Raw genomic sequence first — 24,181 nt, 5'->3', positions numbered from 1 at the left:
CTACTCCCCAGAAAGCTCTGCTTGTACCTGGAGAACCTTCTATCTTATATGGGCTTACAACCCTGAGTGTAGCGGATGTCATTGCCCACAAGGAAGAAACCAGAACTCAGAAGGATAAAATGACTCACCCAGGAAGAGCTGCAGGAGACAGCAGGGCCTACATCCTTCCTTCCCATTGTCAGACCCCAGGCTCAGTCCACCACGTAGTAGGCTGGGTCCTTTGGGCCAGCTCTCAGTGTATTCATGGACCATTTTTCCACCAAGGCTCTCCCATCAGTCCCTTCCCACCCCCCACCCCACCCCAAGGCCCTTATCACCCCCTCTCCTGGACTCTCACTGTGACCTCCCTATTGACTTCATTGTGATTGGTCTCTAGTCTTTCTTTTATATGCTACTAAAATATGCTTCCTAGGACACAGGCCTGAACATGTAGCCGCACCTACTCAGGAATCATCAGTGGCTCCCAAGTGCCTCTAAGACAAAAATTGAAATTCCTTTGCCTGGCCCCTAAGAGCTCTTCCTGTGTGTAAAGCTTTGACCTCCAGTCAGGGCCCAGAGTTTAGGGGAAAACTCATCCCTACAACCTTCAGCTCCCAACTCAGTCCCCAAAGGTGGATGTGGAAGAGAGGAACCTGAGAGACATCTAGTCTGCCCTGAGCTGGGAAGAGACAGGAGGATGAAGTGGAGGAGGAAACCCCGAATGGGCTGAGCTCTTCCTGCTTTTTGCAAGAGGTGTGTTGGTGTTTGTGCCCACAGGCCCTGAGATCACAGATGAGCTGGTGCGAGCCTTGCGGCGCCGCCTGGATGAGGCCACCTTGGATATTATCACGGTCATGCTTGTGCGTAACTGCAAGCTCACTCCTGCTGATGTTGAGGTAACGAGTGGGCTGTGACCCCTTGTTCAGATCCCCAGGCTTCCTTCTGACCAAGGTTCACACCCAGTTCTGCTCTCTCAGTTCATCCAGCCCCCAGGAAGCCCCCCCTCAGAGGTGCTACACCTGGTGCTGCCACCCACCTGTCGGCCATGGCTCCCAGCCTTGGCCTGGTACCTGAGGCAGAATCTGCTCATCTTCCTGCACTCGCCAAAGTATACAGACAGCAATAGTCGCCACCACTTCCAGGTGAGGGAACAGCTGCCTGCCTGGCAGACTCCTGTTGTGTGGCCGACCTGCTCCCTAGCACAAGCACAGAATCTCAGACTTATACTGCCTACGCCACCCAGTATCAGAAAGGAGCCCCTCTCCCATGTTCTAGCTTCTGCCCGAAGACCTCCAAGGAGGGGAACTGACATCCCCATATGAGAAAGCCCTTTCTCCACTTACAGAGGACAGTTCTGTTGGTTCCCAGGTTCTTCCTGGTGCCTGTAACCATCTCTCTCACATACATGCACACGCACATGCCCCTCTTGGACTAGAAGGCAATATTCACTTTCCCCAGGTAATCTCTTCTCTATGTCAACATGCCCCATTTTCTTATGTTTTGCACCTAAGGCCCTTCCCCATCCTGCCCACCCTCCTCTGGACCCTCTCCAGCTTAGTGTCCTTCCTAATCTGTGCTGGCCAGGACTGACTCCTGGGCTCCAGGTGCCATCTGACCAGGGCCAAGAGCAGCAGGATGATCTTCTCTCTATATTGGAAACTCAGCCCCTCTCAAAGCAGCTCAGATCTCATGCCTCATCACCTTGCTGGCTTAAACTGAGCCCTGAAGTCTTTTTCCAAGCCACTGTTCTCTAACCATGTCCTCTTTCCCATCCTGGATTTTTTTTTCTTTGATGCAAAGTGTAAAACTTTAACACATACTTTCTTTTTTAAATTTTTATTTTAATATTTAATTTTCTTTAAATGTAAAAACAATTTTTAACGATCATTTTTTAAAACTTTGTGTTCCAAATTCCCTCCTCCCCCCACTGAAAAGGCAGGCAATTTGATATCGATATCTAGTGTACTATTCAGTCGCTTTTGTGTCACCTACAAATTGAATGGATTTCCTTTATCCAGGTCATTGATAAAAGTGAGAAATGGCTATCTGACCAGTTTTTTTAATTATGAAGATTTTATTTATTTAGAGTTTTATGATTTTCCCCCAATCTTACTCCCTTCCCCCACCCCCCACAGAAGGCAATTTGCCAATCTTTACATTGTTTCCATGGTATACACTGATCCAGGTTGAATGTGATGAGAGTATCTGACCAGTTTTGAATCCCTCTGTTTATGGGTCCCCATCTCTCGATCTTCTCCAGATGAAGTGCTTCATGTATTGATTGGCAACCCCCTGAGCTCCACCTGGCAGGCCGTGCCCTAAGGGGCCAGGCTGGTGCTTTGGGATGCTGCTTTCATTTTGGTATTCTTCCACAGCAACCTCCAGTCCACTGACCTGAGCTCACCTGATGGAACTCCCCACCCCCACCTCCCACCTCCACGGCCCTTGTCATTTTGTCTTTGCCAGTGCCTGGAGTCTTCGTTGGTGTCAGCCATGACTGGGTCATCCCCCTCGCCCAAGAGATCCCCCTCTTCAGTCTGACCTAAACAAAGGAACTTTCTTGTCCTTGATGTCTTCTCTCCTAAGCCTCAGTGCATCCCAGGCTTTTGCCTTTGTCCTCATGCCATTTTTACAGGCTGACAACAGGCCCTTGCAGATGTCCTCTGGGGCCTGGCCTTCTGTCCTTTATCCGTTTCTGGCTGGTGACTGCCCTATGCATCTGCATCAGTCTCTTCCAGCAATTCCTAGTTTTCCTCCTCTTTGGAATTGCTTTTCAGACTTTCTTTCTGCAGCATCTCCCTCCCTTCTGAGGACTCCATGAACTTCTCCCCACCTTTCCTCCCAATATTTTGAAATCTACTTTCCCAAAATTTGGGGTACACAGCCCAGACTCTAGGATGCAGTTACCTTTCTCAGAGTTCCCTCTATTTCTCCTCGTTCTTCTCTGTTGTGGAGAATCTTAGTAGGTCAGCATTATCCCTCACTTGTTCCTTCTCCATTTGGAGGCTGGATCACCACTAAGGTAAATCGGAAAATGATGTCCTGCCCTGCCCTTGTCAGGGAGTGCCTCAGCAGATGTCTGGGCAGGAGTCCCTGGGCCCTTCTCTGTCACATTTTTGGCCAGATTTCTGTTTTCCAAACTCCTCTCTCTTTTTTCTGTCCTACAGTATGTGTCTCCCCCTCCTGTCTTCCCTCTGTGGTCCCAGCAGTTTCTTTGCTCCATTCCTCCCCCCAGCAACCCATGAATTAGGTGACTGCTCTAAGCTAGGCCAAGTGCTGAACAGGTGGGCCACCAATAGAAGCCAGCCAGGTGCACCCCATCCTCAAGGAGCTAAACCTCCTTCAGGGACTGGCTATGGGTCAGGGGAGGCTCTGTCCCATCCAGACCTCGGCTCTCCTTCCCACTGATGTGCCCCCACCTCTCTCTTGAGCTTGAGGGATATCTTGTCATTGGGTAAATACTCCTGGGTAGGGGAACTTAGAACCTGCCTTCCCAGGGAAGAGTCAGCTGGATCTCACCTTGAACTTTATTTTTCCTCAGCATCCTTTCCACCCTCCTAGTGGTCTTCCTGACTCTGATATTTATCTCTACAACAAGCCTGGTGGCCAAGGCACTGGTGGAAAAGGTACCCACTCTCAGATGACAGCCTTGGGGAACTAGAGGTGGAGGGAGAGTGAGCCAAGGCATTCTCTGGAGACTTCCTATTTCAACTTCTTGTTGTAGGGGTTGCCTGCATCGCTCTGTCCTTCATGGATGAGGGGGGAGCTCCCATCTCGCTGGGACTCTGGCCCCCTACTTCCCCAGGTCCTGTGGACCTGCTGCAGGAGACTGAGTTTGAGAGTCTGACCAGGGTCCCCAGCTGCCCCACCCCACCCAACAGTGCTGCTACAGGTAGATTTAAAGAGGACTAGTGGGAGGGGGGCTGGGGGGGAGGGGAACCTTGACTTCAGCTGATTACCCCAATTTTCCTTCCATCCAGGTCAGGGCCAGGACCTGCAGTTGCGACTAGACATTTGGGAAAAGGGGAATATCAGCCGCCTACAGCTAGAAGAGAAATTGCGTGGAGCCACCCGACATGCCTTGGCTGATGCCGTCATGGAGCTCCGGCTGCTGCCAACCCCTCTGTGTGTTGAGGAGGCCCTGCCAGGTATGCCCCTGCCCTGGGATCTATCTTGGGACCTGCCCTGACCTACTCCAGGGAGGGGTAGGGACCTAAAGTCTTACTATGTCTGGTATCTCCAGGGAGCCCGAGGAGTATTTCACTAGAGATCAAGAGTCCAGGGGACCCAAGCAGCACCTCCCCTCTTCCCTTCCCGCCAGCCCTGAGCCCAGGAGAGCCTGTCACTCCCCCGAGCAAAATGGGCCGGCGCAGCTTCTGGGATATGCTGGTAAGGGCAAGAGAAGGCAGAGGGAAGACATTGGTGTCTCTTTCTCTATCCCTTTGGTATCCTCTCTCCCATCTTGCTTCATCTCTGTAAATGGGCCCACATACCTTCATGGGCAGGGAAGAGGGAGGGGAAAGACCTTCTCTCTTCTCCCTCCTGCCACCCATCCTACTTGTCTTCCTTGTGCTTTATTTCCTTCAGAGTAAAGTTGAATGTGGAGACCTAGGTTCCCCAAAGACAACAGATGACATCGTACTGGAAAGATCAGAAGAGACCTGGGGACGGAGGCGTCACAAGACTGAGAGCATCCGGCCCCCTGGGGGACCAGAGCGGACCCCAGCCCCAGAACTGGGTGCCCAGGGTCATAGGTATGTGTAGGAGGTGGCAAAGGTGGGGACAGAGGGAGCTGGTCCCATAGTGATTCCCCAAATCCAGTGTTCATTCTTTGGAAATTATCCCCCATCCCTAGAGCTATGGCAACCCAGGGTCATGGGCATTACTTTAGCCCAGCCTGAGGGGTTACAGTGACCCATGGGAAGCATCCCTGCCCTCCAGCTGCCAGTATTGGACTTAGTAGTGCCTAGCCAACAGAGAGGTCAGTCCAGGGTGTCTGTGTAGAATTCATACCATAGGCAGCAGAAAGGGCCTTCACTGAGTTGGCCAGAGAAAAGAGAAAGGGCATTCCAGACCAGTACCCAGGGAAGAAGTGCATCATGAGTCCTGGAAAGAGTGAGCAAGCTGAAGAATTGACAAAAGCCCTGAAGAAACAGATGGCAGTGGCTGAGGGAGGTCATGGTGGAAGAGGCACCATTTTGAGGGCATTTAAGCATCCTCCAGATGTTGGAAAGAGTGCAGGGGTACAAAGAGTTGGAACAAACCATGGTCATCTTTATTCTCCCCCCCCAAAAAAAAATCCAATCACCCAAAGGTGACCCAGAATTCATCTGGAGCTACTGACCCCCATGGTCACTTTCTCCTTCTGTAAGCTCTCTGTCTCTATCACAAGCAAGCAGGCCTCAGCTTGATGGACAATTTGACTGTAAACAAGCCCCTGCCTTGGCAAAGCATATTCTCCCCCACCTCCCACAGAACATCTCTGTCAGAGATTGATGAGGGTCTGAGAGGTGGGAAAGGAGAGACCATGTGGCCCTGGGTACTGTGGCAGGTGTTGGGGTACCAGATGGTCGCCAGTCCATGGTGGTTACCCCTGTCCCATCTGGAGCCAACTTGAGCATAAGTGGCATCATGGCTTTGAGCCTCCTAACTGGCATGGTCCACCACAGGCCACAAGCACAACTCCATTGTCCCCTTGGACAGAGAGCACCTAGGGTGAGAGAAATGAGACCCTTGGATCCCCACTGAGGGATCCCTGTGACCTACATGTTGACCCAGTTTTTTAAATGTAAAGCTATCACAGCTCACATGATACCTCTGGTCTAGACCTTACAGTGCCCTTTAGTGGACAGCCCTAAAAGTCACTTAACCACTCATGAATGTATCTGGGATGGAATCTGGCTGGGCCCAGAAGTGAACAAATGGAAGAGACTGGGGGCCAGCATATGCAGTTTTATTAGAGATATTCCTCTAGAGATGTTCTTTGAGAAGGCATGCTGTCCAAAGGATAAAGCTTTGCCCCCCAGGGCAATGGGCAGGTGCATAATGGAATTCCACAGTGAACAGCAATCTGGAGGAAGGCCCCCAGCATGCTGAATAGATCAGATGTGGAGGGAGGCCTGTCTTCTCTTTGAAACTCTGCATCTCATCACCAGCTTTCTGCCTATCACACCAACCTCCAGGGGTCCCTCTGGAGCTTCTTTCCTACAGGCTTCTGTCATTTTTACAGATTCCAGCCCTCCAGGTTCACATTCTGCCACTGGGCAGCAGATTTGACTAGGGGGGGCACCACTAGTCAGTGGGAATAGTTTCCCTACAAGCTCTGCTTCCCTAACCTTGAGAGTGCTCTAGTGGTTACCATTTACAGGCCATTTCCAGTCCCAGCCCCAGTCCCCCTTGAGAGAGAGAGTTAAGGAGAGTTTCCCTGCTATTGAGAGCAAAAAGGAGAGACAGTTTCCACGCATGGTAGGATGATGGAGGTGTGAAGGCCCCAAAACCCCTCCGAATGACCTCTTGCTATGCAGTAAGTGATCGAGCAGAGCCTGACTCTTCTTCCCCAAAATGTGGTGAATGGGGCAGGTCGCCCTCCCCAAGAGACTCAACCAACCTCTGCTGCCACTTCTATTCTCCAGGCGCAGGGCTGTGCAGCTGGAGGAAGGAGAGACTGGCCTCCTCCATCCAGGCTTCGCACGAGTGGGTCAGCGCTGGATGGAGTTCATGGCTCAGATCGGTGAGGATGCCCCTAGGCCCAGCAGGAATTTGGAATTCACTCCCATGCACCCACCCCAGCTCATCAGTCCTCTTGTTTCACTTCCCTCCCCAATCTGCCCTACACAGGTTGTCCGTCTGTTTCTGGAAGCTCTACCCACATGGTTTCCCGGTTCCTCCTTCCCTCTGTTCTGACTGAGACTATTTCACTCGTTGGCTCACTAGCAGGAGATACCAGTGTCCGCATGTTTGAGCAGCAGCCGTGAGTGGGAGCATGGGGTGCATCTGGTCAATGGGCATCCATGGGGGAGGGGCACATGTTTCAGAAAGGCCTTTTATCCTCATAACAACCTGGGGAGATCACTGGCAGTTAAGTGGCATGCCTGGTGATGAGGGGCTGAGCTGGATTTGAACTTAGGTCTTCCTGACTAGACCCAACTGTGCCATGAGAGTGGGGTCCTAGAGTTCTGGCATATTGGTCAGTTACCCTCAGAGCTGCTTGAGAGCTGAGGCTGAATTTCTGGGTGTCTTTCTTTATGACTTTCTAGGGGTTCAGACCCTGCCATTTTCACCCCTTGCTCCACTGCTCAGCTGCACCCCCCACCCCGTCCTGGAGCGGAGCGCCATCTGCTTCTTTGGGGACGGAACTTTTCTCAGTGGCGGAGACCAACTCAACAAGGTGAAGGTTAAAGGATGCTGATGGGTAATGCCAGTGAGGGGAGATCAGATGGAAGGTGCCAGTGAGGGGAGGCCAGACCTGTTGGGAGTGGGGAAACCAGATGCCTGTACATGTGGACTAAAAATTGTTGAGGCACAGAGCCATGGAGGACATGGTGGCTGAGGGTCACAGTTAATAGAGGAAAAGAGAGGGTGGCGTGAGTACTGATGGATACTGATAGAGAGGAAGGCAAAGGAGAAGATAAGCAACTGAAGGAAGGGGGTGAAAGCAGAGCAGGATGCTTGACTCTCAGACCCTCTACTACTTGTCCTTCCCCAGCTCCCAAAGCCATGCAGCGATTTGAACCAGGAGGTGAGGGCTCTGGGCGGGATGCCCCCCGACAGCGACTCCTGCTTCTCCGGGTTATGGATACCAAGGTAAAGGCTGATGAGGAGGACCCACGGAGAAGGGGCCAAGAGGAGCTCCACCCCCACTGACCTGGGCCTCCTCTTGACCTATGCTTCCAGCTGCAGTTGTTGACCTATAATTGGGCTCCAGACCTCGGAGGAGCCCTTAGCCGGGCCCTGGGCCGCCTCTTACAGTGGCAGAATGCTCGGGCCCACCTTGTCCACTGCCTGCTCAGCCAGAAGCTTGGCCTTTTCCACCACTACGGTCACCTAGATTGCCCTGGACATGATGACAAGGTGACCCCCTCCTCTCTCTCCATGTTCTCAAACTTGGATAACTGGGGCACAGGGGACCAGGAGGGCATGTCTGGCATCTAAATCCAACTTCTTCCAGGAACCAAATCCATTCCTGACTCCATCTCTGGAGGCTGAGACCCTCATCCGGAGCCCTGGCCCCCCTCCAAGCCGGGAACAGGGACGACTGAGCAGCTCTTCCCGGGGAGGGCCAGGTCTGACTCCTGAAACAATGCCCTTTGATGAAGCCTTGAGAGATATTGCTGCTGCTCGCCCTGGCCCAGCCCCCCGTCCCCCTGACCCTGTTACTTATCATGGACAACAGTTCCTGGAGATCAAAACTGCAGAACGAAGAGGTGGGGTCTTTGGCTGGGGGTTGAGGGAATGAGAGTGGGGGGAGGTAATAGGAGCTAATAGAGCTGGACAGAGGCCAGGGACTGGGAGGTCAAGGAAGCCAGGAGAGCCAGGACCTAGAGCAGGACCTGCAAGAGCTTAGGAGCGTTAAGACTGTGGACCAAGGGCCTGGGCTTGGGAAGGGCCAAGACTGAGGACAAGCAAAGAACCTCCTGGCTCTTTCTGTTCTTGATGTTGGCATGGATAACACTGCCAGAAGAATCTGGAGAATGGGGCTAGAGATGTTTTCCTTCACATCCCCAGGGCCTGGCTCCATGGAGAGCATGAGTGCCAGCTCATCCCTGCAGCCAGGCAAAACCAGGTTTCCCTCAGAAGGGAAGAGCTAAGAGAATGAGCAAGTAGTCAGCCAAGTAGATGGTGTCTAAGAATGGGATAAGGGTTGGTGAACCAGGTGGTCCAGGGGGAAGCTCTGTATCAGAGTTGGTAAAAGGTGTCTGTCCTTTGATGATTAGAGTTGAAGAGGAATGATGGTACGGGGGGGGGGGGGGGGGGGAGGGGGGGGGGAGTGGCTTCTGCCTTTTTGGCCAGAGCTGGTATGTACATACCATGGAAACCCTGTGATAACCACATAGATGGAGGTAATAATCCCCAAGGAGTGGCAGTGGAAAGAGATGGAGAGGCTGGAGGAGCAGAGGGGATAGGGAGAGGGGCAAGTGATGAGGCCTGACACAGACCTCCACTGGCCCCACTGCCTCTACTTGGCCCCTTCTCCTTATGGTGTCAAAAGATGTTGCTGTGATGTCCAAAATCAGAAGATATCAATAAAACTTTAGAAAAAGGCACAGCAGCAGCAACAGAATCCAGAAAAAGAGCTGAGGATCTGGAACCATGGTCCCTGGTGTCCAGACAGAGCTGCCAGGAGAGGAGACAGGGAAGAGGAAAAATGAGTCCAAGTGATCAGATGACCTCCTTGGGATCTTTCTGGAGGCTGAGACCCTGGAGTAGCCAATGTAGCACTGAGGAGTGAGAACAGAAGAGATGGAGATCTGAGAGGCCTGGGTTGAAAGGAAGCCCACAGCCAGCCTGATCAGCTTAACGGACAATGGAGGGCATGGACAAACAGTCAGTGTAAATCCTGGCTCATGTCTTTAATACTCACTTACTTGGACATCAACTCACCCTCTTAACAATTATGAGCAACTCAGAATCTCATCTGAACTTCACAGTGACTGAAGAGCTGATATGCGCTCATTTTACAGATGAGGCAAAGGGACCTACCTGTGGCTTTATCAGAGTCAGGACTTGAATCCTAGCCTCCCTTGGCACTGTCCCACACACCACACTCACTGACTTCTCTCCAAAGGTGTCAGAGCTCATCATTTCCTATCTTGGTGATCACTTCAGTCTCAACAATAGAAGAACCAGCAATGGAAAATTCTGGTTCTCAAGCAGCAGGAAGTAACAAATAGGGTTGAAATGACAGGAACCCTGGGCAGATGTGACTAGCTCTCTTATGCAAGGCTACATCTGGCAGGTGGTACAGGAGAGAGTGTGGGGACCTGAAGGCAGCAAGACTTGATGTCAACCCTGCTTTAGGGTCAGATCATAACCTCATCTGTCAGATGAGGAGAGTGAGCTCACCTCTCTCCCAGAGTTGTTAGGATCAGGGGAGAAAAATGTGAGTAAAGCCCTTTAAGAACCTTAGAACACTAGAAATGTGAACTCTTTTAAGCATGTTATTGTGGGAGAGCAGAGGTCATAGGAAGGAAAGGGAGCACTTCAGGACCCAGAGTCCTCCAAGGCAAGTCAAACCAAGGAGGGAGACAAGAGCAAGCTGAATTGTCTAGGGAGACTTATGGTGGCATACTGCTGATGCACTGCCAGTGACATGCTGCTCCTAGGGCAGGGTGGCAGCCAGGCCACTGAGGCAGAGGCCATTCAGACCAGTGGGGTGTCACTGACCACTGACCAGGAGGAAGGCAGTCCTGAGCCCACAGTGTGCAGAACAGAAAGACTATTCTTGAAGGCAGCGCCTATTTCATGTCTGTCTCTGCATCCCTGGCACCAGGTGGCACTGCAGAGTTCATGATTCTGCAGGCCAATTCAGTGAGATGTGAACTGAGATTTACCAGAAGAGCGGGCTGGTTTTTGAAGGAACAGAAGAACTGAAGACCAAATTGCCGATCTGGATTATGGAGAAAGGAAGAGAGTTCCAGAAAAAACTATTCTTCTACTTCATTGATCACACTAAAATCACTGAAGGTGTGAACTAGAACAAGTCAGATGGGAATACCAGATCAGCTTATTTGTCTCCTAAAGAACCTGTCTTTGAGTCTTTTTTTTTTTTTGCAAGGCAATGGGGTTAAATGGCTTGCCCAAGGCCACACAGCTAGGTAATTATTAAGTGTCTGAGGCCGGGTTTGAACTCAGGTACTCCTGACTTCAGGGCCGGTACTCTATCCACTGCACCACCTAGCCACCCCCAAGAACCTGTCTTTGGGATAAAGAGCAACAGAACCAAACATTAGAAACAACGGATTGGTTTAATATTGGGAAAGAAATTCAACCAAGTTGTATGTTGTCTCCTTATTTATTTAACTTATATGCAGATTACATCATGCAAAGTGCCAGGCTGAAGAAGTCAAAAGCTGAAATTAAAGTTGCCAAGAGAAATATCAACAATCTCAGATATGCAAATGATGCCACTCTGGCAGAAAATGAAGAGGAATTAAAAAGCCTCTTGATGAGGTGAAAGAAGGGAGTGTAAAAACTGGCATGAAGCTTAACATTTTTTTTTTAAAAAACTAAGATTCTTGACAACTGGTCCCATCACTTTCTGGCACATACAGAAAGAAATGGAAACAATGTCAGATTTTATATTCTTGGGCTCAAAGATGACCACATAGAGTGAATACAGTCACAAAATTAAAAGATCCTTTTCCCTTGGAAGGAATGGTATGACAAATCTGAACAGCATACTAAAAAGCAGAGATATAGCCTTGCCAACAAAGATCTGTATGGCCAGGAATATGTTTTTTTCTAGTAGTAATGTGTGGTTGTGAGAGTGGGACTTTAAGGAAAGCCAAGTGCTACAGAATTGATGCTTTTGAATTGTGGTCCTAGAGGAGACTTTTGAGGGTTGGTTGAACAGCTAAGAGGTCAAATCAATTAATAGTTAAATTAATTCAGGCCATTCACTGGAGGGTCAAATACTAATGATGAACTTACCTACTTTGGTCATATAATGAGAAGGTGGAACTCACTGGAAAAGACTGATATTAGGAAAGATTAAAGGCAAAAGGAAAAGGGAATGGAAGAAGATGAGATGGATGGATGGTGTCACAGAGACAGAACTTGGACAACTCTAGGTGATAGTGGAAGATAAAAAAGATAAAAAGGGTCATGAGTCATTACACATGACTGAACAAATGAACAACAGAAGAATGCACCTCACTTCCCTCAGTGTAGTTGAGTCCACATCAGTGATCTCTAGAAGATTACTGAGATTGAGTGAGGCTCTGTGGGACAAATATGGTTCCAGTTTTCAAGAAAGGAAAGAGAGTAGAGTCAGTAAACTCTTAAGTCTTTTCTATAAACCTTTTTCTTTAATTCCTGATAAAATTCTAAAAGGTATTATTAAAGGAAAAACAAATGGTAATCCCAAAGAGTCAAAAGTTTAGATTCATGTTGTCCCAATTCCAGTGCTTAGTGATCATTGAATCTATTATCCTGTCTTTACTGGTGAGGAAACTAAAATAGAAAGAGCTTCAGTGACTTTCCCAGGGTTATAAGCTATAAAAAGAATTTAAACCCATGGCTTCCTGGACTCTTGAGTCCAGTATTCTGTCTGTATGACCATGATGCTTCTTAATCCAGAACAAGTCAGAAAATAGAAAGTGCTTTGTAATGTACACAAAGAACTGAAGTGAGAAACGTGAGTGTCATCAGGTCAGTTCAGATTCATCTCAATTCCTTGTATTGACAAGGTTACTGAGTCTGGAAAACACTGGGTCTGGATTTCAGCAGTTTATAGTCTTTCATGCTCCTCTTGTGACATGAAAGAGGCATAAAAGCTGGACCCTCGTGTGATCAGATTCCAAACTAGTCAAAAGACCAGACCTATCAAGTGGCCATTAATTGTTTGAAGGCCACTTGATAGATCTGTAAGGGAATGGCCCCTGGGCTTGACAAGGATTTTTCAATGACTTGAATAAAGACATATTAGCAGATGGCGCTACACTGTCAGGACAAATCCAGCAGGACAGAGTCATGATCAAAGGGTCCTGACAGACTAGCACATGAGGCAGAATCTTGGTAGATGAGACATAATAGGTATTGACATCAGGTTGTTTGCTTGTTTAAAAAAATCAACTTCAGAAGTCCCAAGATGGCAGAGCCATGGCTCAGTTTGTTAAAAGGGAATGGGACATTGTTGTTTCTCAGGCTAAGGTGGTGATGGTTTTATTTATTTTATTTAGCCATTTAGAGTGCTGGAACATCTTCAAAGAGAACTGCCAGGTTGGGGAATGATGCAGTTCATTCAACTTAATAAGCATTTATTAAGCATCTGCTAGAGCCAAGGCCCATTGCTAGGCTCTGGATACACAGTGACCAATTCATTAGTCCCTGTCTTCAAGGCATTTACATTCTGCTGGTTAGAAAATACCATGTATACAGATAAATGCAATATACAAATACATACATGCATACAGATAGATACAATATACAAATGCATACAAATAAAGTAACTTCAGGCCATCAGAATGACCTATTTTATGATTTCCTCTATCCTTTCCTTGTTTGTTAGGAATTCTCCCCCAATTATTATTGTGAAGAAATGATACCTTGTTATTTTCTATTTTTAAAGATTTGATAAGACCTTGTATATTCAAGGTTTATAACTATTATGAACTCATTAAAGAATATGGTGTCAAATGTTGGTCTAAACCCATTTTCTGCCAGATACAATTTTCTAAGTTATTAATGTCAAATAAGTTCTTTTCTAAGTAGTTTATTTTTCAGATTTGTTTCTGATACTTTCTCATATGTTTTGTTGATCTACTTTTCCATTGGGGTAGGGGTTAGGGATGGGGTAGTACCAAACATGTTAAATTCCTTTAAAATATTAGATCAGTTCTTGAAGTGCAATTCTTCCTTTATTCCTACTTTTTCATGATTTTCCTTGAGATCTTAGACCTTTTGTTCCTCTAAATGAGCTTTGTTATTATGTTCTGTAGCCATGTGAAGTTCCCTTGGTATTTATTGGTATTACATTTCACTGAAGGTTCCTGAGCAGGGAATAATGTGGTCTGTCAGGTCTGTGGCAGTTCTATAGTGGTATCATGTGATGGAGGGGTCAGTTGCCTTGTTCTTTGGACTGATGTCTAGAGTGGGTTTGGTAGCCTTTGGCTAGTGTGGGCTCCCCATGGCCACTAGTAGGGAGGCAGTAGAAGATCAGATTCCTTGGCTCCTCAGGCAGCTGTCACCTCCAAGATCTAGTCATTTCATAAAAGAGGCAAGGAGCTGATGGTATTCTTCTTCCCTCAGAGCTGGAGCGTCAGATGAAGATGGAGAACCTCTTTGTGACCTGGCAGCAGAGGTCTGCTCAGTCCAACATGCCCATCAGTGTGAGCACCTCAGGGAATGGGGGTGAGGCCCTATCTGTGAGAGGGCCTTTGGGGCCCAAGATTTATCTGAACCTCTCCATCTTCCCTCTCATGGGCCCAGGGACAGCTCCCCTTACTCCCTATTTTCCACTCTCTTCCATGGACTTCTAGGGATGAGTACCCCTTACCTCCATCTTTTATAGATTCTGTGGATGGCCTCCCTGTCCTTTAGATTCCAGGGACCACTCCCCCACATCCCTCTTCCTGGGAGGAAGGGAGACTCAGGGATGGTTCCCCCCCAATCTCCTAAAACAGCTCCCCTGCCCTCCTCACTAGTCTTTCTCCCTTCTTTCCTCCTTCTGATATTATTACCCTCTCCTGGGGAGACAAGCCTCTGTCTGACTTGAGATAGGAGGGAACAACAGTCAGACTCTTTGCAGAAGAATTCTTCATAGTATTTTCCTGACTCCTGTTGGAAGCCAAGTGACCTTTCTTTTCCTCCCTAGGCTGGTGAGCTGGAAACCCTGAAGCAATCCTCACGCCTGGTTCACTACTGTGCTACTGCTCTGCTCTTTGACCCAGCCTCCTGGCAACATGGACCCCCTGAGCCCACTGTGCCCACTGAGGGAAAGGTGATTTCTGCCCCCTCCCCTATGAAATCTCTGGCAGGGGATGAAACCAAGCATGGTAGCCTGTGATGGGCCCCAGCATGTGGGATGAAAGGGGAAAAGGGTCTCATGGAGGCCTCACAAGAGTTATGCCCTCCTTCCTCCCCTACAGCGCCGCCATCGATCGAATGAGTCAGGGGGTGGAGGCCGGGAACCAGCCCCAAGCTGTGAGACTGGGGAGCTTCCCCCCACTGGGGCCCGAGAGGAGCCTTGGCTCTGGGAGCTGAGCTCCACCTTCTTGCTGCAGTATGTCCAGTACCTGCAGAGCACAGGCTTCATTCTGGTGCAGCTGCGGCCCCCTTCTCCCACACGCAGGTGAGTGTTTGGTTCTTCATATTTTTCTGGCACTTATAAAGTGAGTTAAAAGGATTCTGTACATTCTTGCTCCTGTCATTCGGGCCCTGGGCCCCCCATTGTTGGGCAATGCACTCCTTCACACCATATCTGTGTGGTTCCCATCTTCTTCCTGGGCCAGGACCTGTCCCTCGCCTCTTGTTCCTTTGGAGAGCTTTTCTCTGGCTCCCAGCCATGGACGCTGGCTGATTGCCCTCATGCTTTGTTTTCCTTTTGGCTTCCTGCCTTGGCCATTCTGTGTCCCACCTGCTGGCTGGTTCTCATGTGGCCAGGCCAGAGACCTTTAATGCCAGGAGCACTAGAGGTTCTCCTTGGGCCTTTGGGCTTTCTAAGCTGAGGAGGAGGCACTGGAGACCCCCTCCCTGAGCCTTGACTTGATGCCCATTTCATTTCTCAGTGGAGTGCTCTCATTCAAGCCCTCTCATTGCTCTTGGTAAGAAGCTTTCTGACTCTGACTCTGGGACCTGTCTGTGCTATGACAAGATTGTCCCTCCCAGCAACCCTTGCCTCTTCACCTGGCCCAGGATAGGATCTGAAGCCCAAAGCTGCTAGGACAAAGCACACTTAGGAAGGAAAACTATTTCTGTCCCAGATCTGCTTACCCTGGGCATCCCCAACCCAACTCACTAGTTTAACCAAGGGGAAAACAGACCCAGAAAGGGAAATGACATTCCCAAAATCACATAGGGAGGTGATAGCAGAGGTGGAATTCAAAGTGTGTTTCCTATCTTCACATTAGTTCCTTTAAGCCCATAGGCACTGACCTTCCCAGTAAAGACCTTCTGTGGAGCTTATACTGCTTCTTTTCTCCAGTCCTGCATCCCACTCATGCCTTAACCCCTGGAGCAGAGTGGGAGAACCAGCCAGACAAAATTTATTTATTTTGAGACAAAAATACATTTCTCTATTTTTTTTTACCATATTTTTCAATGATTTATTTGAACAAATGAACCAATTGACTTATTTCTGGTTTTCAAACACCGCCACCCTGGTGACTCATTGAGCTGGCAGCCCACTCACATCCTTGGATCCTTTTCAGTCAGTCTAAACTGCCCAGCCCTGTGTCTACCATTTTACACTTATGAAATTGGTTTTTTGAACCTCAGTCCAAGACATTTCTCTCTACTGAATAACATCATTTCAGATTCAGCCAAATGTCTTGCCTTTCATGTTCTTTTTATAAATGATATTTTATTTCTTTCCAATCTCATGTAAAAACAATTTTTAACAATTTTAAAAATTTTGAGTTCCAAATTCTCTCCCTCCCTCCCTCCTTCTGAACCCTCCTCTTCCCTTTCCTTCTCCCCTCCCTAAGACAATGAGCAATTTAATATAGGTTATACATGTGTAGTCATGCAAAAACTTTCCATATTAGTCATTAGTTGTGAAAGAAAACAAAGAGCTCCACAAAAAACTCACCAAAAAAATAAAGTGAAAGATGGTATACTTCAATCTGCATTCAGACTCCATCATATTTTTCTCAGGAGGTTGGATAGCATTTTTCATCATGAGTCATATGAAATTGTCTTAGATCATTGCCTTGCTGAGAGTAGCCAAGTCAGTCACAGTTAGTTGATCATTATACAGTATTGCTGTTCCTATGTACAATATTCTCCTAGTTCTGCTCACTTCACTTTGCATCAGTTCATATAAGTTTTTCCAATTTTTCCTGAAGTCTGCTTGCTCATTATTTCTTATAGAACAATAGTATTCCATTACATTCAGTCAATCCCCAATTGATGGGCATCCTGACAATTTCCACTTCTTTGCCAGAATAAAAAGAGCTGCTATAAACATTTTTGTATAAATAGATCTTTTTCCTTTTCTTAAAAAAATCTCTTTGGGATACAGACCTAGCAGTGGTATTTTGGGTCAAAGGGTATGCATATATTTATAGCCTGTGGACATAGTTCTAAATTGCTCTCCGGAATGATTGGTTAGTTCCCAACTCTACCCACAGAGCATTAAGGTATTTTCCCACATCTCCTCCCACACTTACCATTTTCCTTTTCTCATTAGCCAACCTGAGAGGTATGAGGAGGTACCTCAGAGTTATTTTAGTGTGCATTTTTCAAATCAGTAGTGACTTACAGCATTTTATTCATATGACTATAGCTAGCTTTGATTTCTTCATCTGAAAACTGCCTGTTCATTTCTTTTGACCATTTATCAATTGGGGAATGACTTGTTTTATAAATTTGATTCAGTTCTCCATAAACTTGAGAAATGAGGCCATTATCAGAGATACCTACCTTGCTGTAAAAATTGTTTCCCAGCTTTTATTTTCCTTCTAATTTTGGTTGCATTGACTTTGTTTGTATAAAACCTTTTTAATTTAATATAATCAAAATAATGTTTTACATCTTGAAATGATCTAGTCCTCGTTTGGTCAGAAATCCTTCGCTTCTGCTATGTTTTTTTGTATACAACTCCCTCCTCCATAGTATTAGCTATCCCTCCCACTATTGTGTCAGATGCACATTTAATGACTATGTCCTCTATGCCTTTATCCAAGTCACTGCATAGGGGCGGCTAGGTGGTGCAGTGGATAGAGCACCGGCCCTGGAGTCAGGAGTACCTGGGTTCAAATCCAGTCTCAGACACTTAATAATGACCTAGCTGTGTGGCCTTGGGCAAGCCACTTAACTCCATTTGCCTTGCAAAAACCTAAAAAAAAAAAATTCACTGCATAAACCTAGGGGCAGCTAGGTGGTGCAGTGGATAGAGCACTGACTTTAGAGTCAGAAGGACCTGAGTTCAAATCCTGCCTCAGACACTTGACACTTACTAGCTGAGTAAACTTGGGCAAGTCACTTCACCCTGATTGATGCCCATCCAGGGTCATCTCCAGTCATCCTGATTCCTATCTGGCCACTGGACCCAGATGACTCTGGAGGAGAAAGTGAGGCCGTGGACTTAGCACAGCCCCCCGCCCCATTCAAATCCAATTCATATGTTTGTCATGGCATCACTTCCTTGATGTCATGGTCTTCTTTGAAAACAAAGGACAAACATCATCATAAACCCAGGGCCAAGCACAGATCACTGGGGCACTCAATTGGAGATTTCCTGCCAAGTTGACACTGAATCTTTGGCTATTAGAGAAGTTCCAAATGTATCTCATTGTAATATCTTCCAGTCCATTTCTCATCATATTTTCACAAGAACAGTATGAGTTACTTTATCAAAGCTTTGCCCAAATTGAGGAAAATCCTACTGTGTTACCCTGATCTACTAGCTTAGTTACCCTGTCAAAAGCGAAGATCACAGTAGTCTGATAGACTGTCCTTAGTGAAGGCTGTCTGGTGAGAAGAGACTCCACTCTGCATGCAGTCATGGGCTTGAACCCCAGCTCTGCTGTTTATTCTTATTTTGGGTCTCCTAGTGAGAGAGTTAAGAGTTTTCTGGGTCCATATTCCTAAAATTATAGTTCACAAGCACCACCTAGTATTTCTACCTTCAGTCGTCAGCCTGGGAACCCAGATAAAAGAAAAGACATTTCTGGAAACAGGGTCAGTCATGGCTCCAAAACTCCTCTCCCCTAACCCAGGACGCCTTCTCCCAAAACTCCATCCCATATCATTGGAAAGAACGGACTCCCACATGGCGATCACAAGTGGAAAGGCAGATGTGTCAGGGACATGGGACCAACCCAGGCCTCCAGTCCCACAGGCAGTGAGAGACCTGAAGATCTGGGCCCTTGCTTTATTCCTCTGGGCTTTATGTAGCTTCTCGACCAACAAAATGTCTTTTGCTGAAAAATTCACTTCTGCCAGTGAAAGCATTCACCTCTGTCCTTAGGGCCAAGGCAGAATAGGACCCCAGCTCTCTTCTCTGCTACCAGGACCAACACTCAGCCTGCCTCTGCCAATCCTCTGGTTGGTGAGATTATTGAATTAGAGTGGATTAGAGCACAGAGGCCATCGAGGCCCAACCATGTTTGACAAAGAAGTCAGAACCCAGGAACCCCTCTTTTACCTTGGCCTAAAATCTTGAGATTTCATCAAGTGAGTGGAAGGTTCCCAGTTGATTGAGAGTCTCCTGATCAGTCCAACTGCTCCAGAAACCTGGAAGCAGCTGGCCTTCCCTCACACTTCACTCTTTAAACCTGAAAGCTGCAGCCCCTTTTCCGAGGGATCAGGACTCCCTCTTCAGATACATAGCCTAAGATTCCTAAAAGGTCACATTACACTAAGCTGAACACGTGGGTCCGCCCCTCGCTGATCATCCACGCACACTGACACCCTCCTACTTGCTGCCTTCCTCTACTTCTTGTCTATCCTTTCTGAGAATCCCACCATCAGAGGTAAGTAGGTTTGTAGCCCATCTCCCCAACCTCTGTTACCCCCTCTCCCTGCTCTATTCCAGTACCAGCCGGCTCCGGGCCATGGCCATCCTGGGCACTGAGGGGCGAGGCTCTTTCTCCTGTCCCAAGACCAAGACAGATGGGAGCCCAAAGGTGAGTCTCTTCCCTCTTGTTCCCCCACCTTCCAAAGAACTTGGGGTCCCCAGCCTAGAGCCTTATACTTTGCTCCTTCTCCCCCTCTTCCCTCAGAGTGTCAGCTCACCTATCACCACCTACCACCTGCAGCGGGCTCTGCCTGGAGGCATTGTGCTCATGGAGCTGGCTTTCCAGGTGAGTGCCCAGCCCCAATCTGCTTTGGCCCAAACCTGGGACTTGTCTTTGTCCCTGTCCTCAAATAGAATGCAGTTTAGTAAAGGAAGGACACAGCACATCACCTTCCCTAGCCCCCATGGGCCCAGCCTTTCCTCAAAGGGGAACAGATGATATACAGTACAAGTTGTGTTTTGTTAGAAAGGCAGCTCCTCGAGGCCAGAGGCTGCCTTGTTTCTGTCCCTGCACCTGAAGCAGCTAGCACCTAGTACCTTGTACCTAGAAGGGGCCTTACAAATACTTGTGACATGAGGGGGCCCTGGTTAGCTGCCAGTGAGATGGGAGGAGAGGGTAGAGGAGAGAGCAAGTAGGAGGAGGCTGTGTCTGAGCTCAGCCGCAGAACAGAGGTGGGCATCAGTCAGTCAGCATCTCAGTCCAGGAGAGAGGAGACAAAGAATCATCTTAGGGGCAGCTGGAGTCAGGGAGACCTGGGTTCAAATTTGACCTCAGACGCTTCCTAGCTATATGATCCTGGGCAAGTCACTTCACCCTGTTTGCCTCAGTTTCTTTATCTGTAAAGTGAACTGGAGATGGAAATGGCCAGCCTCTCCAGTATCTTTGTTAAGAAAACCCCAAATAGGGTCATATGCACAATAAGGACCTTACGTTCTATATGCACTTCTCATACAGTCATGTCTGACTCTTTGTGACCCCATTTGGGACAGACACCTGTGTAAAGGCACAAAAGAGGATTTTATTTTGGTTCTTGGAGGTGATAGGGAGCCGCTGAAGTTTACTTGGGGGTGACATAATCAGACCTGAGCTTTAGGAAAATCATCCTAATGGCTGAGTGGAGTGGGGAGAGACCAGCGGCAGGCAGACCTTCAACAGCTGGTGCACTGGTCCAGATTTTTGAGGCAAGAAAGACCTGCACAAGGTGGGAGCTGTGGCAGAGGAGAGAAGGGGGCATATTGGAGAGGTAAAATGGATGGACCTTGGCCCCAGAATGGATGGGGGGGGAGATAGGGAGGAGTCCAGATGACTCCTAGAGTGCAAGTTGGTAGGAGGAGGAGAGAAGGAAGGGTGTGTTCTGCCAATAATAGGAAAGTGAGGAAGAAGGAAGAAAAGGTTTGGGGGAAAAGATAGTGAGTTCAGTTTGAGATGGGTTTAGCTCAACATGTCTACGAGATATGCATTTGAAGATGCAGTGAGAGATTGGAGTTTGCAGATTGTAAGAGAGCTTAAGAGCCAGACAAGTAAATTTGGGGATCATCAGCATTGAAATGATGGTTGAAGCCATGGGAACCGATGACGTCACCAAGTAAAATAGTATGGAGGGGAAAAAGGGGACCCAAGATGGAGCCGTATAGACTATCCAGGTGTTACCTGGATGAGGGTCCAATGAAGGAGGGGTCTGAGAGGTAGGAGGAGAACAAGGAGAAAGCTGAGGTCCAGGAGAGGGTGAATGAGAATGGAGAGAAGACCCCCGGACTTGGCAGTTAGCTCGCAGGAATGTGAGGGGCAAGGACAAGCTTTTTGAGAATATGGAAAACTAGCTGGATGGAGCAAGTTGAGAGGAAGAGATAGAAGATGAGTACGTTCATGGGGATGATGGTGGGCTATCTCCAGGATCATGGGGACCAGGAGATGGTGTCAGGGAGCGGACTGGGGCTGTGACCTGAGAGATGGGGAAAGGTAACATAGAACTCCCAAGGGGGAATACTAATTGGAAAGAGGAGGGGTGGCCTGGGAGGGGTGGCAGGCTGATAAAGGAATAGAATGTTAGACCTGGAGTCAGGAAGGTCCAAGTTCAAATCCAGCCTCTGACCCTGACTAGCTTTGTAAACCTGGGCAATTCACTTCAGCACCCTCTGCCTCAATTTCACCATCTGTAAAATAGGAATAATAGCAGCATCAGCCTCCCAGCTAGCTTCCATCAAGCTAAGCTTGAAGCACTCTCTAGCAGGAGTGATGGTCGGGGAAAGAGCTGAGGGGCAGAGATCTCTGGAACAGTCAGAGGTTTACACAAAGGCCAGAAGGAGACCGTCTTTACTGCTCGTGGTGGGAGGATGCCTCTTGGGGGTGGCGGCAGAACTGGAAGGCACCTGGGAGCTGGGCCCTGGAGGCCTAGTGGGTTCCTGTAGCAAGACACTAGGTGGAGGCTGAGGCGTCCCTAGTACAAGTTGTTGTCTTAGATGCCCAAAGAGCTGAAGAGAATGCCCAGGGAGGCCCTGGCATCTGAGAAAGAGGTCAGAAGTGAAGGGAAGTTTGTTCAGGACAGCATAGGGCAAGCAGGAGCTGGACTTCAGTGAAGGGGCATCTTATGTCTCTGCACCATGGCAGGGGCTCTGATTCAGGGGAACAGAACTACACCCCTTTGGTGGGGGGGGGCATGAGTGATGGGGACTTGTTGGAAGTAAAGCTGGGAAGGGGCCCTGAGGTCAGACTTTGGAAAGCATGAAGAACTAGACCAGAGTCTGAGCTTGAGAGTCTGTGGGGGTGCAGCCTGGGCCACGCAGCCTGGCCCGTAGCAAAGTATTTTGGCAGCGGTCCTTAGTCTGACTGGAAAGAGGGAATGCCAAGGGTTAGGTCAGGCAGGAGGTGAGGAGCCTGAAATGAGGTCAGGGCTGCTTGAGTACAGGGAGGGCAGGGGAGGGAGAGTTGTACCCAAGAGGCCTGGGAACTGGCAGGCTGGGCATGGTCCTGCTCCTCACCCCTCACTTCTTGGCTCCTCCCAGGGCTGTTACTTCTGTGTGAAGCAGTATGCACTGGAGTGTTCCCGGATCCCCATGGGGCAGGCCGTCAATTCCCAGGTACAGAAGGAGAAGGGTCTTGTCCCCACTGTTCCTGAAAGCAAGGCATTGCTGAGGATCATGAGCAGAGAGCTGGCTGTAACCAGGACTGAGGGCCAGGGACAAGCAGGGTGTCAATCGGCAGTTATTGGACACTCCCTAGGGAACCCCCAGGGCTTCCTTGCTAAGGGGGAACTGTATGAGCAGCAGGCATGTAAAGAATGAGACGGGGCATCCTGACTGGCCTGCGTCACATAGGCACCATCCCTGGCCAGCCACTTGCTGGCCCTGCCGTCGTTCTCAGGCACATATTTCTTAGCACATCCCAATTCAGTTTTTTGCCTTCTGAATTCTTTCCCTTGAGCAGCAGGGAGACCCCTTGTCTCACAAGCCCAAGACTTCCCAGGCCCAGGTGGCCCTTTCTCTCATAATATCATTTGGTTCATGAGGGTCACCAGAAGTGGGTCCTGGGCCTCAGACTTAGAGCTGCTGGCCTCCAGCCCCCAGGTCATCTCCCTCTGACTCTTCCTGAATGACCCCTGCCTGGGAGCAGCTGCTGGCTCCTCAAACCCCCAGGCTCTAGCCTCTCAGCCCCCTTCCACACCCCCTCCTCAGCCTGAACAACATGGAGGATGGCAGGTGCTCAACAGGGACCTGAGCCTTGCCTCCGAGACCTTGGGGCAAGGTTTGTCAGCTCTCCCCCCCTTACTCCCCACTGTCCCCCACCTTTGGGATTTCTTCTCTCCCCCCAGTTTCTTGGAGTCCATGCCCCTTCTCCCAGAGGCCTCTCTATCAGGTAGCTCTTCTTAGTGCTCGCTCTCCCCCTCTCTCCCCTTTGTCACCTTCAGCTGAGCTCTAACCTTGCTGAGTTCTGGGAGATGGCCCAGCTTTCTCCCAGCATAGCCTGGGCCTCACTGCCCTGTCATCCTTCACTTCGGGTCTCCCCTCAGCTCTCCATGTTGTTCACCGAAGAGTGCGACAAGGTGCGGGACCTGATGCACGTGCACTCCTTCAGCTACGACTTCCACCTGCGACTGGCACACCAGCATGTGCTGGGCTCCCACCTGGCCTTGCGTCAAGGCTACCATCTCACCAGCTTCCTGCGCTGCTTCCTCACTCACCACCCCGATGGCCCCAACTTTGGCCGCAATCACATCTACCAAGGTAAGGAGGGGGCTGGAGTCTGGGCCCCCTCCATCAAGGCTGCAGCTGCCCTCACCCCTCGGTCTCCTCTGCTCTGCAGGGACCATGGAGCTGCCCACCCAGCTCATCGCTGCCCACCAGCTCTACAATTATGTGGCTGACCATGCCAGCACCTACCACCTGAAACCACTGCGCATGGCCCGCCCTGGCGGGGGACCCGAGCACAATGAGTATGCCCTAGTGTCTGTGTGGACCAGGTAAGTCTGCCCCAGGGTCTCTCCCTGAGTCTTGCCTGGCCCACAATTCAAGGAGCCCCCTTCTCTTTGGCAGTGCTCCAGCCTTGCCCAAGGTCTTCCCCTCTCATGTCTTGGTTCTTTACCCCACGCTGGGGTGGGGGGGCCTCCCACCCCGAGACCAGGGAGGGCAGGAAACCAGCATAAATCCATCCTTCTAGTCAGGGCGTCTACCAGGACTCAGAGGGCCTGCGGCACCAGGACGACTTTGACGTATCCCTGCTGGTATGTCACTGCGCTGCCCCCTTTGAGGAACAGGGGGAGGCAGAGAGACATGTTCTCCGGTAAGCCTAGCTGTGGGGCTGGTGAG

At 49.2% G+C, this 24,181-nt stretch overlaps 1 protein-coding gene across 5 annotated transcripts in view; it reads left to right on the top strand.

Annotated features, from left to right (window-relative positions):
* Window positions 1-24,181, top strand: part of SZT2 (SZT2 subunit of KICSTOR complex) — a 77,036-nt gene that overhangs the window by 49,694 nt on the left and 3,161 nt on the right. For 2 of the 5 annotated variants that reach the window (XM_074221640.1, XM_074221639.1), the window contains exons 47-68: window positions 757-875; window positions 957-1,121; window positions 3,521-3,605; window positions 3,704-3,871; window positions 3,960-4,127; window positions 4,223-4,368; window positions 4,567-4,733; window positions 6,612-6,709; window positions 6,817-6,949; window positions 7,236-7,366; window positions 7,685-7,782; window positions 7,873-8,049; window positions 8,147-8,402; window positions 13,948-14,027; window positions 14,513-14,638; window positions 14,787-14,989; window positions 19,397-19,487; window positions 19,584-19,664; window positions 22,382-22,456; window positions 23,284-23,599; window positions 23,679-23,835; window positions 24,033-24,155. In XM_074221640.1, the coding sequence (XP_074077741.1) occupies window positions 757-875; window positions 957-1,121; window positions 3,521-3,605; window positions 3,704-3,871; window positions 3,960-4,127; window positions 4,223-4,368; window positions 4,567-4,733; window positions 6,612-6,709; window positions 6,817-6,949; window positions 7,236-7,366; window positions 7,685-7,782; window positions 7,873-8,049; window positions 8,147-8,402; window positions 13,948-14,027; window positions 14,513-14,638; window positions 14,787-14,989; window positions 19,397-19,487; window positions 19,584-19,664; window positions 22,382-22,456; window positions 23,284-23,599; window positions 23,679-23,835; window positions 24,033-24,155 (3,163 nt within the window). Of the gene's footprint in view, window positions 1-756; window positions 876-956; window positions 1,122-3,520; window positions 3,606-3,703; window positions 3,872-3,959; window positions 4,128-4,222; window positions 4,369-4,566; window positions 4,734-6,611; window positions 6,710-6,816; window positions 6,950-7,235; window positions 7,367-7,684; window positions 7,783-7,872; window positions 8,050-8,146; window positions 8,403-13,947; window positions 14,050-14,512; window positions 14,639-14,786; window positions 14,990-19,396; window positions 19,488-19,583; window positions 19,665-22,381; window positions 22,457-23,283; window positions 23,600-23,678; window positions 23,836-24,032; window positions 24,156-24,181 lie in introns of those variants that run through there. The other 3 variants (XM_074221643.1, XM_074221641.1, XM_074221642.1) reach the window with 2 other exon arrangements.

The sequence above is a fragment of the Macrotis lagotis genome, chromosome 2, assembly GCF_037893015.1.
Source record: "Macrotis lagotis isolate mMagLag1 chromosome 2, bilby.v1.9.chrom.fasta, whole genome shotgun sequence".
NCBI lineage: Eukaryota > Metazoa > Chordata > Mammalia > Peramelemorphia > Peramelidae > Macrotis > Macrotis lagotis.
This window is presented reverse-complemented; position numbering and strand designations above follow the sequence as displayed.